This window comes from Scyliorhinus canicula, chromosome 9 (assembly GCF_902713615.1).
Source record: "Scyliorhinus canicula chromosome 9, sScyCan1.1, whole genome shotgun sequence".
Taxonomy (NCBI): Eukaryota; Metazoa; Chordata; class Chondrichthyes; order Carcharhiniformes; family Scyliorhinidae; genus Scyliorhinus; species Scyliorhinus canicula.
The window spans coordinates 174673222-174685891 of NC_052154.1; the positions used below are offsets into that span (position 1 = coordinate 174673222).

At 42.8% G+C, this 12670-nt stretch overlaps 1 protein-coding gene across 3 annotated transcripts in view; it reads left to right on the top strand.

Annotated features, from left to right (window-relative positions):
* Nucleotides 1–12670, top strand: part of caprin1b (cell cycle associated protein 1b) — a 154434-nt gene that overhangs the window by 67048 nt on the left and 74716 nt on the right. For all 3 annotated transcript variants that reach the window (XM_038808235.1, XM_038808236.1, XM_038808234.1), the window contains exons 8-9: nt 7912–7998; nt 8929–9093. In XM_038808235.1, the coding sequence (XP_038664163.1) occupies nt 7912–7998; nt 8929–9093 (252 nt within the window). The remainder of the gene's footprint in view (nt 1–7911; nt 7999–8928; nt 9094–12670) is intronic.

Genomic DNA, 12670 nt, shown 5'->3' on the forward strand with positions numbered 1-12670 from the left:
CACCAATGCTCTGTACAACAGACGCATAAACTCATTATTTTGGTATTCAATTACCCTCACAATAAGCCAGAACATTCTATTAGCTTTTCTAATTACTTGTTGTACCTGTATCCTAGCCTTTTGTGATTCATGCACGAGGGCACCCAAATCACCCTGCATTCCAGCGTTGCAATCTCTTACCATTTTGATAATAAGGTTTTTTATTATTCCTGCCAAAATGGACAATTTCGCATTTTCACACATTGTACTCTATTTTCCAGAGTTTTACCTACTCCCCTAACCTATCTGTGTCCCTTTTAGCCTCCTTGCATCCTCTTCACAATTTATTTTCCTACCTATCTTTGTGTTATCAGCAAATTTAGCAACCGCCCCTTCATCCAAGTCATTTATTTAAATGGTAAAAAGTTGAGGCCTCGGCACTGATCCCTGTGGCACACCACTCGTCACATCCTGCCAACTGGAAAAAACACAAAAATATCTGTTTATGCTAACTCTTTTCCTGTTAGCTAACCAAACGTCTATCCATGTCAATATTTACCCCTATGTACACCATGAGCTTTTATTTTACGAGCGTTCATCTTGTGGTTGAGATACATTAGTGTTCTACTTTATTGGTTGATATTTCCTGAACTGTCCTATGCCAGAAGAAGAACTGATTGAAAATGACACCAGTCACAGTGTGGGAAAAGTGCTCTTTGAGCTTCGGCCACGAATGTCAATTTTTTGTAGACTGGAAAGGTTTTGTTTCACAGTTCTGGTAAGTTTGGGTATTGCAAGCTTTTATCAATTAAGGTGCCAATGATGGCAATTTCACAAGCAAGACGAAAAGTCCGAATCTCTGAAAAATTAGTATTTTTGCTGTCCCTTCCAATTGTTAATGGGTTTGGAATTGGGTAAAATAAATCACACTGTTATGTCCACGAGTTCGTTATTTTAACTTGTTTTTTAAAAAAGGCAACACAGGACTGCACAGTTGGTGAATGGGCATTTTAAGGGTTAATTTTATCTAAAGTTTAGTCTTTACTTTCACAATTAACTAAAAATTACTCTTTTAAGTTTAGAAAAGTTGAACTTATTCCAGTCTTAAACAGGCTGTACAAGCTATCAGCAGCTGCTGCTGGTTAATTAGGCAGTTAGCTCAAACTGGTTTAAAAAAGCTTGAATCAGTTGTTTTTCAGGCAACATAAAAAAGGTCTAAGTACTGTTTTGCTCTGCATTGAGTGTTCTGTTTAGGGTGCATAGCGTATAAAGTGCGAGTGATTTAGGTGAGGGAGGTGCTCCTTTTTCTACACTTTTACAGCTGGTTCTTCGGTACAGGGGAGAAAGCTGACTGGTGGGCAACTAGTAAGTAATTCTACTTATTCTAATTGTATTGAATATTTTTTTAAAGGTGTGGAATGGCAGATCAACTCAGCCGAGTACAATGTACATTCTGCAGTATGTAGAAAGTCATGGATGTTCTGCACAAACAGGAAATGTCACCAGCTGCAGAAGCTTGAACTTCGGGTTTCACAACTCGAGTGGCAGCTGAGGTCACTGTTGTTGTGCGTCTGCGAGACAAAACTACGTAGACAGCATGTTCGGGAGGTAGTCAGACTGCAGGTAGGGACATACAGGAAAAGAGAGAGTGGGTGATCAGGCAGCCTAAGAACCACCAGGCAGGTAGTGCAGGAGTTCTCTGAGTCTATCTTGCAAATGGGTTTTCCACTTTGGATGCTGGTGAGGGTGATTGTTCCTCAGGAAAGTGCAGCCAGACCCAAGTCCGTGGCACCGCAGGTGGCTCTGTTGCACAGGGGTGGGTGTGGGGATGAGGAATGAAAAGAGGTCATGGTCCACATTGATACCAATGACAAAGGTAGGAAGAGGAATAAGGTCCTGAAAGCAGATTTTAAGGAGTTAGGAAGGAAATTAAAAAGCAGTAATCTCAGGATTACTGCCCCATGCTTGTGAGCATCGGAAGAGGAGGATTCATTGATTCAACACTAAGCTGAAGAATTGATGTCGGAGGGGCATCAAACTTCCGAGACATTGGAACCGGTTCTGGGACAGGTAGGAGTCGTGCAAAATGAATGGGTTGGTCCTTAACAAAACCAGGACTGATCCTTGGAGAGAGATTGCGGAGGGTTTAAACCAGCTTGCTGGGGGGGGGGGGGGGGGGGGGGGGGGGGGGGGAGAAAGACACCTGAGGGCAGTAATTCAAATTGGAAGGAAGTAGAGCTGGAAATGGGTAGTAGAAAAGGAATGTGATAAATTATGAAGTAGGCAGAATAAAGGTGAGCATCAACTAAGCTTTGAATGTGGAATAATGTCAACAAGTTAGAGTTATGGGCCCTCTATTTGGATGCACACAGCATTCACAATAAGGTAAATGATTTAAAGGCACAAGTAGTGGTAAACGTGTATGATCTGATTGCTAATGGGGAAGCGTGACTGCATGGTGACCAAGACTGGGAGTGGTGTTGCATTGATGAAGGATGGGTTCAGTACATTAGTAAGAGAGGAAGAACAAAATGTGGGATCTGTTTGGAAACAGCAAAGAGCAGCAAATACTGGTAGATGTTGTTTATAGGCCACCAAACAATTGTGGTAGTGCGGGCATGGTATTAATCGAGAAATTCAAGAAGCATGTAGCATTGGGTGGTAATTGGTGAGTTGAATCTGCATGGACCGGGTAAACCTAATGAGCACTAAAGCTGTGGAGAACGAGTTTCTAGTGTAATAGGGGTGGTTTTCTAGTATGTTGAGGAACCGACAAGAGCAGTATTTTTCAAACTTTTTTTTTTCTCCGGACCCACATTTGCCAACTGGCTGACCTTCGGGACCCACGCCACATTTGCTTTTGCAGTCTATCCTCAATTAAGGCAGTTTTAGGACACTAAAGTTTTCTTGCCCTGGGCAAGGGAGGGAAGGAAAATCAACTTGTTTTCCTGTTCGTAATCACTATGCAGTAGCCCCCGTGCATTGAATCTCAGCACTGAGTAAGGACTGGATCAGACATGCACAGCTGTAATCGATGTCCTCCCATCTGAAAATCCACTGCCCAGGGCCACATGCGAGAGATACTGGAGGTATATGAATCATTAATTTTGGGCGAGGGGGAGGACATTTTGTATAAATTCAATAAGTGGCCTATTTTCTCTGGATGCTCTCTGGCTTGGGCGCCGAGTACTTACATGCAGGCATAAAAGTAATATATGAAGACTCCCAGGAAGTGCAGGAGCAGCCGCAACTTCTTGCTGGGTATCTTCTCCATTGAGGATTTGGCCGCCTCACCCTCCGACTCCATGACAACCACCTCGGCCGGCCCCATCAGCCCCTGCGCTCACCAGAGCTCAGGAGAACATTCACCCTTTCAAAATCAAAGGTTCATGTCACCAGGAAGCTATATCAATATTCCTTTCCCCATACCAGTCTAGGTTTTACAGGTTCAGATTTTCATAAAGCAGCTCCCCACACCTGCTTGTAGAAAACAAGCTGCATCATTTTCATCAATACACTGGGAACTTGTGCACAGTGTTTGCGTCTCCCCTCACAGCATGGCCAGTGTATGTTGTCCATATGAATTGCTTTTCAGAAAACATTCCAGTTATAGAGAACAAAACTCAAAGCACTGAAAAGGAAACATACTGTGGAAATATTGCTTTATTCCAATGTGTTGCAAGTGAAGCATGTTTTTAAAAGAAACTCCGTGACAACAAGTTACTCACTGTCGGGCATACCGGTGATGGAGTGAAAAATCAAGTGGTTCTGTTGAAATTTGATGTTTGAGCCCGAAATCTGGCGCTGTTGCAAGGAAGTGAAAGATCTTTCTACCTGGCTTTTAATCAAAGATCCCTTTATGCCTACAGTAAAAATGCTAACACTGGGGATTGTTGCTATGCTAACCGGGGGGGGAGGGGGGAGCTATTGGGACGAGAGTGGTTTTGAATGCAGCAGTCGTGGCAGCTGCAGCTTGAGCTGGCAGTCGCTGTGAGACACATTTGGAAGCTTGTCAGATAGCTTTCATAGATTATCATAGAATTTACAGTGCAGAAGGAGGCCATTCGGCCCATCGAGTCTGCACCGAGTCCGCACCTGCACCGAGCACCCTACCCAAGGTCAACACCTCCACCCTATCCCCATAACCCAGTAACCCCACCCAACACTAAGGGCAATTTTGAACACTAAGGGCAACTTATCATGGCCAATCCACCTAACCTGCACATCTTTGGACTGTGGGAGGAAACCGGAGCACCCGGAGGAAACCCACGCGCACACAGGGAGAAAGTGCAGACTCCGCACAGACAGTGACCCAAGCCGGAATCGAACCTGGGACCTGTGAAGCAATTGTGCTGTCCACAATGCTACCGTGCTGCTTGATGCAAGGGCATGTGTGTAGGAGTGCTGGTGGACACAGTCCATTTGTACCCTTCAGTGGTGTTACCTCTGAGCTTCGTATTGAGTCAATGGCTTGTTAAATTCTTGTGGAAGCGACTTCTACCAATGAAATACTGAATTGTTCCCGGCCATGGGCTCTGCAACCCTTCCGACACATGCCCACGTCCCAGATTTTGAAAAACCCTGGGCTGGAGAACTGGTTATTTTAGATCTGCTTAATGTTATACAATGGAAACGGGTTTAAAAAATAAATTTAGAGTACCCAATTCTTTTTTTTCCAATTAAGGGGCTATTTATCATGGCCAACCTAACCTGCACAGCACGGGAGAATGTTCAAAATCCACATGGACAGTGACCCGGGGCTGGTACATTGACAATGTTTAGTCTTTAAAGAATTATTATGTAATTTACAGCAATTATGCATTCCTTCAAAGCACAAAAACCTAAAAAGAAAATTCAGTAAACCATGGCTACAAAGGAAGTTAAGGATTGTACAAGATTAAAAGAAAAGGCCTATAAAGTTGCCAGAAATAGTTGTAAAGTGGAGAATTTGGCAAATGTGACAAAGCAAAGGAGGACCAAGATGCTTATCAGGAAAGGGAGAATAGCATATGCATATAAACTAGTACCAAAATAAATACAGACTGCAGAAGCCTCTCTCGGGTAGTTAAAGGGAAGCACTTGACAAAGCAAATGTGGGTCCATTATATGCAGAATCAGGATAATTTATAATGGGGACAGAGAAATTGCAGAGAAACTAAATGATTATTTTCTGTTTGTCTTCACTGAGAAAGAAATGTTCCAGAATTAGTGATCCAAGGAACTGGGGAGATTGAAGAATTGAAGGAATTAAGTATTAGTAAGAAGGTTGTATTGGAGAAATTAATGGGACTGAAGGTTAAGTCACCAAGGCCTGATATTTCACATCCCAGAGTGTAAAGAGGTTTCTTAGAGATGTGGTTGCATTGGTGCTCATCTTCTAAAATGCTGTAGATTCTGGAACAGTTCCTGCAGATTTGAAGGTAGCAAATAGCAAATATCACCACACTAAGGAGGGATGGAAAGAGAAAAACGGGAACGCAGAACTTTCATCAGTCTTGCATTAGTAGTAGGTGAAATGCTAGAATCTGTTATAAAGGAAGCAATAAATGGACACCTGGATAATCGGATTGGGCATAGACTAGTGGATTTTGGGAAATGATGTTTGACGAACCTGCTAAGGTTTTTTTGAGGATGTTACTAACAGTTGATGAAGGGAAGTCAGAAGTGCTATACTTGGATTTTCAGAAGGCTTTTTGATAAAGCTCTTCACAGGAAGTTGGTCAGCAGGATTAGAGCACATGGGATAGGAATTAATATACTGCCATGGGTTGAGGATTGGCTAACAGGCTGGAAACAGTGGGAATAAATGGGTCATGGTCTCATTGGAAGGCTGTGACTAGTGGGGTACCACAACGATCAGTACTTGAGTCCCAGCTGTTCACATACATATCAATGATTTGGATTAGGGACCAAATATGATATTTCCAAGTTCACAGATGACAAAGCTAGGTTGGAATGTGTGTTATGAGGAGGATGCAAAGTGATTTCAAGAGGATTTGGACAGTCGTAGTGACTGGGCAAGAACATAGCTGATGGAATATAGTGACGAGCAATGTGAGATTAGAAGGAGTGAATGTGAAGGGTATTTCTTAAATGGTCAATAAATCACTGAAAGCTAACATGCAGATGAAGTAAGCAATTAGATAGTATAATGGTTTATTAGCCTTTACAAGAGGATTTCAGTACAGGAGTAGCAAGGTCTAGCTTCATTGTTTAGAATCTTGCTTAGACAACAACTGAAGTTTTAGTATGCTTACCGTAGGAAGAATATTATTGACTAGACTGAGTGCAGCAAAGGTTCATTGGACTTATTCCTGGGATGACAGGACTGTCCAATGAAGTGATTTGAGAAACTAGGCCCGTATTCTGAGTTTGGAAGAATGAGAGGAGATCGCATAGGAACAACAAAATATTTAAAGGATTAGACCGGGTAATGTGGGGAAGATGTTTGCTCTGCTTGGGGAGTCAAGAACCAGGGGACACAATTTGGAAATTAGCCACTGAGGACTGAGTTAATATTTTCTTTTACTTGAGGGCTGTGAACCTTTAAAATGCTTTATCCCAGTGGGCTGTGGAAGCTCAGACATGGGATAATCCTGCTCCTATGTTCTTATGTCCTGCGTTCCTAAGCTCCACACAAAATTATGGTTAATTGAGTATATACCATGCAATTGAACGTTGCTTTACCCTCTTTAAGAACCCTTTTAGGAATCCTACATAAAGGTTGCAGCATACAGTGAGCCTGTTTTGGCTCAATAAGTACTTAATGTTGTTGAGGAGCAACCGTATTTAACAAATTCAGATCTGATCAGTTCTAATTGAAATTTAGTGGCTGGGTCATTTGTATTTGGAAACTGCAGTGCAGAAGTTTATTCTTGTTTCATTTGAAATGAAGCACTTCTGTGCCAAAGTTTAGCTTGTTTTTTGGAATCAAGAATATTTGGCAATAATGACTAATGAATTGTGTAGCAAAACATGCTGATTTGCAAGGAAATTGTAGCATGTGTTACTTATTCTGTTTTGCAGTCCAGTATGTATACAGCATTTGAATAACAGCTAGCTACATTTCAGATGTATTTCAAATATGATTGGAGGGTCCCATGTACAAAATGGCTAGCTCTTATATAGATACGTAGAGGATAGGAGCAGAAGGGAGGCCGTTTGGCCCTTCGCGCCTGTTCCGCCATTTATCACAATCATGGCGGATCATCCACCTCAATAGTCTAATCCTGCTTTCTCCCCATAACCTTTGATCCCATTCGCCCCAAGTGCTGTATCTAGCTGCCTCTTGAATATATTGAATGAATCTTTCGATGGCTTGGGACTTTTTGGATTACATTTGTGATGTCACATGAAATCTCTTTTCCTTGCTGAAACCAAAGACCTATGGGTGTGATTCAAAACAAAGTCTTATTTCAGTTAGCTAATAATAATCTTTATTGGTGTCACAAGTAGGCTTACCTTAACACTGCAATGAAGTTACTGTGAAAATCCCCTAGTCACCACATTCCGGCGCCTGTTCTGGTACACTGAGGGAGAATTCAGAATGTCCAAATTACCTAACAGCACGCCTTTCAGGACTTGTGGGAGGAAACCGGAGCATCCGGAGGAAACCCACGCAGACACAGGGAGAACATGCAGACTCCGCACAGGCAGTGACCCAAGCCGGGAATCGAACCCCGGACCCTGGTGCTGTGAAGCAACAGTGCTAACCACTGTGCTACTGTGCCACCCTAATATAGCAGCACCAATCCGCTGAAATGATTTCTAATTGTGGAGCTTTAAAGGCTGCTTATGGTTGGTAATTTTATATTTTTACTATTTTCCTTGGCAACATTATCGTGGCTGTAGTTGGTACCTTTGTCGCAGCGATACTTATTCACCAGAAGTTGATGATAGTATCTTTTGATTTACATTCAATTTGTTTTCCAGTTCGTGAACAGGCAGTTCATTGCAGAGACACAGTTCAGCAGCAACCAGAAAGAGCAGACTGATGAATGGAACACGGAAACTGTTGAGGTAACTGATTTATTTGTCTGGTTTCATTTTCAGGGGTGGAGGAGAAATTGTTCGGTTCTGGTCCATTCACTTTCTAATACAAGGCTGAACATAACTTTAGTTGCATAGTGTTTTCTACAACGCAGTCATATTACAGTTTTATATTTTGATGCTAACTTGACTGCAAATTTCATGGCATGTTTGTTCAAGATGGGTTCATAGCTTCTTTGAACAGGCCTTGAGCTTGTATTGAGCTTTTGATGAATTTGCCAATTTTTTCCCCCCCTGAGATTGCTGATACTTTGGGTGGGACGGTAGGGTGGAGTGGGAGGGATACAATTCCAGAGGTACTTTAAACCCACTGGTATCTTGTCTTAAGTGGCAGTCTTCAAACATGAGTCTCGATGTTGAGTAGCAGGCTGTTTTCCTGTAGGATGCAGCATTGTCTGTGGAATGTTCTCACCTCTGTTTTAGGTATCATTGCATAGCAACCTGAAGTGGGATCCATGGCTTTGTTCCCCCTCTGTGGCAGAGTGATACAGAGGTACTATTAGCTGAGATCGGGTAATGGTGCAGCAAGAGATTGAATGTGAAGATCTGCTTGGTATGGCCGCTGGCCCAAATGAAGCCTTTGCATGAAGCCATGGGGAAATTTGCCAACTTGAAATCTTTGCTGCAAAACAAGCTGCATCTTCGTGTATAATTGCAGTACATTGCATCTGGGCCTTGAAATAAAACTGGGGCTAAAAATTGCAGTGGTCACATCTTCACAATTATAAACAAAACAGTTGAGAAAAAGCATCCATTTTCATTTGGATACAAAGGCAGAATGACTTGGCTGTGCAAAATTGTTTCATTTTTGTGCGTCTGGTTCAGGAGGGAGTTATAGATAAAAATAGATGGCAAAAGTAGAATGGCATAAATAGTTTAAATTCACCTTCTGTTCTGTAGGTTGTGAATTCACTGCAGCAACAATCACAACAGCAACAGTCACAAACAACCACAGTAGCTGAAAACCATGCACTGAACACTGTTGCTCCCTCAGACCCTTTGGTTAGAAGGCAGAGGGTACAAGACCTTATGGCACAAATGCAGGGAACTTTCAACTTTATACAGGTAAGCAACATTCTGTTGGGTTTTAAATAAATTGAAATGGTTGAAATGCCATGCTCGGATTAAAAAATTTTTTTTTAGCACCATTCTTTACCATGTGGGAGCTGGCGGATACCAGTGTGATCCACAAAAACCACACCTGCAGTAAGTGTGTACAATTTTAAGAACTTTGCCTTTAGAGTTAATGAGCTGGAGTTTGAGCTTCGAACGCTGTTCAAATTACCTGGACACAATGTTCCAGGAGGTAATTGCACCCCTTAGGGTAAATATTTCTGATTTGGACCATGGCCAAGGGCAGAAAGTAAGACTACAAGTGAGGCAGGTATGTGGGTTCGGAAGGTAGCATTGGTACGAGGTGCTTAAGGCCTGTTGACCAGAGCTAAGACTGCAGGGTTGGTGAGAAAACCGACAACAGTTTTGTGCTATAGTGTGCTATTCACGTTAGGCAGAGTAAAAAATAATAGAATCATGGTGGGGGACAGTATAGTTAGGGGCAGACACTCTTTTTGCAGCTGGGCGCGTGAGTCCCAACGTCTTTGTTACCTGCCAGGTTTATGGGTATCTCCTTGGGGCTGTAGAGGAACTTGGAAAGTGGGAGGGGAAGGATCCAGTTTAAAGTCCACGTAGTTACCAGTGACAGGACAAAGAGCGACTTTCTTCTGAAGGAGTATGAACAGTTAGTGTCTAAATTCAAAATCAAAACCACAGATGTAATAATACAAACAAGAAGCAGTAGCAGGCCATTCAACTCCTTGAGTTTGCTCTGCATTTAATGATGATACATACATAGAAAATAGAAGCAGGAGTAGGCCATTCGGCCCTTGAGCCTGCTCCACCACTCATTATGATCATGGCTGATCATCAAGACCAATACCCTGATCTTGCCTTACCATAATATCCCTTGATCCCTTTAGCCCCAAGAGCTATATCTAATGCCGCCTTTAAATCACACGACATTCTGACCTCAGCTTCTTTCTGTGGTAGTCAACCCCACAGACTCACCACACTCTGGGTAAAGGCATTTCTCCTCACCTCAGTCCTAAAACTCCTAAAACAGTCTCCCTTATCCTCAAACTGTGACCCCTACTTTGGACTCTCCCACTGTTTGAAACATCCTTTCTGAATCTACCCTACATAATCCTGTTAGAATTTTATAAATTTCTGAGATCCCCTCTCACTCTTCTAAACTTCAATTAATATAATCCAAACTGACTTGATCTCTCCTCATATAAAAGTCCTGCTATCGCAGGAATCAGCCTGGTAAACCTTCGGCACTTCCTCTACAGCAAAAACACCCTTTCTCAGATAAGGACACCAAGACTGCATCAGGTGTGGCCTCACCGACACCTAATGCAATTGCAGTAAAACATTCCTATTCCTGTATACAAATTCCCTCTCTATGAAGGTCAACATACCATATTCCTTCTTTGCTGCCTGTGCTTACTTTCAGCGACTGATGCATAAGGACACCAAGGTCTCACTGAGTATTCCCCTCTCAATTTACACCCATTCAAATGTGTTTTTTTAAATTTAGAGTACCCAATAATTTTTCTCAAATTAAGGGGCAATTTAAAGTGGCCAGTCCACCTAACCTGGGCAGCACAGTGGATAGCACTGTTGCTTCACAGCTCCAGGGTCCCAGATTCAATTCCCGGCTTGGGTCACTGCGGAGTCTGCACGTTCTCCCCGTGTCTGCGTGGTCTGGTTTCCTCCCACAGACTAAAGATGTGCAGGTTAGGTGGATTGGCCATGCTGAATTGCCCATAGTGTCCAGAAAGGTAAAGTGGGGTTACTGGGTTACGTGGATAGGGTGGAAGTGGTGATAAGTCAGGTGCAGATTTGATGGGCCAAATGGCCTCCTTCTGCACTGTAAATTCTATGAACTAGATTGACCACTAATCCTTTCTCATTGCATTCTGCCCAGTCCAAGATGGCCTGTTCCCTTGGTTCCTCAACGTATTGGAAAAACATCCTGTATACACTCCAGAAATCCCCCCTCTACTGTGCTGTGATATTGATATAGATCATAGAATTTACAGTGCAGAAGGAGGCCATTCGGCCCATCAAGTCTGCACCGGCTCTTGGAAAGAGCACCCTACCCAAGTTCAACACCTCCACCCTATCCCAATAACCCAGTAACCCCACCCAACACTAAGGGCAATTTTGGACACTAAGGGCAATTTATCATGGCCAATCCACCTAACCTGCACATCTTTGGACTGTGGGAGGAAACCGGAGCACCCGGAGGAAACCCACGCACACGCGGGGAGGATGTGCAGACTCCGCACAGACAGTGACCCAAGCCGGAATCGAACCTGGGACCCTGGAGCTGTGAAGCCATTGTGCTATCCACAATGCTACCGTACAGCCCTTATATGCAGATTAAAGTTACCCATAATCACAGATGTTCATTTCTCACATGTATCTCAGATTGCCTGTCTAATGCTATTCTCAACATGACCACTGCAGGTTTGGTGGTCTGTATACAACCCCTGAAAATGTTTTTTGCCCCTAGGTGCTTCTTAACCCATATGATTCCACATCGCCTATGCTAATACCTTTCCTCAATATTCCATTAATATCTTCTTTAATGAACAATGTGACTCCACCATCTTTTCTGTCTGTTCTTCCTAAAAACTGCATAGCCCTCAATATTTAGTTCCCATCCTAGGGCAGCACGGTGGCATAGTAGTTAACACTGCTGCCTCACAGCGCTGAGATCCCAGGTTCGATCCCGACCCTGGGTAACTGTCCATGTGGAGTTTGCACATTCTCCCCGTGTCTGCGTGGGTCTTGCCCCCACAACCCAAAAGATGTGCAGGGTCGGTGGATTGGCAATGCTGAATTGTCCCTTATTTGGAAAAAAAACTAATTGGATACTCTTTTTATATATATATATATATATATATATTTTTTTAAAATAATTATTTTATAAAATGCTTGGGTCCCATCCTTGGTCACCTTTGAGTTACGTCTCCATAATCCCAATTATATCATATCCCTTTACATCGAGATGCGCAATTCATCCATTTTATTTCAGAAGTCCCAAGTGTTCAGGTATAAAACCTTAAAGCTAGTCCATTTAACGTTCCTTGTCCCGTCCATATAATTTTTTTTACTGTGTCCTTCACTGATTCTGACCATTGATTTCTCTTGCTATCACTTTTCCTACTCTCTTTGATGTATTTTTCTCTTGTTCTTGATTCCCCCTGCTCTGAATCCTTACATAGCTTCTCACCCCCTTCCATATTAGCTTAAACCCTCCCCAACCACTCTGGCAAGTACCTCCCCAAGGATATCTGTCCTGGTTTTGCCCAGGTGTAACCCATCCAGTTTGTACTTGTCCCAATGCCCCAGGAATCTGACATCCTCCCTCTCACACCATCTTTTCAGCCATGTATTTATTCTATATATACTGCTGTTTCTGCTTTTGTCTAGCACGTGGGACTGGTAGTAATCCTGAGATAACTACCTTTTCCCCCCTAAATTTAGAGTAGCCAATTCATTTTCCAATTAAGGGGCAATTTAGCATGTTCAATTCACCTACCCTGCACATCTTTGTGCTGTGCGGGTGAAACCC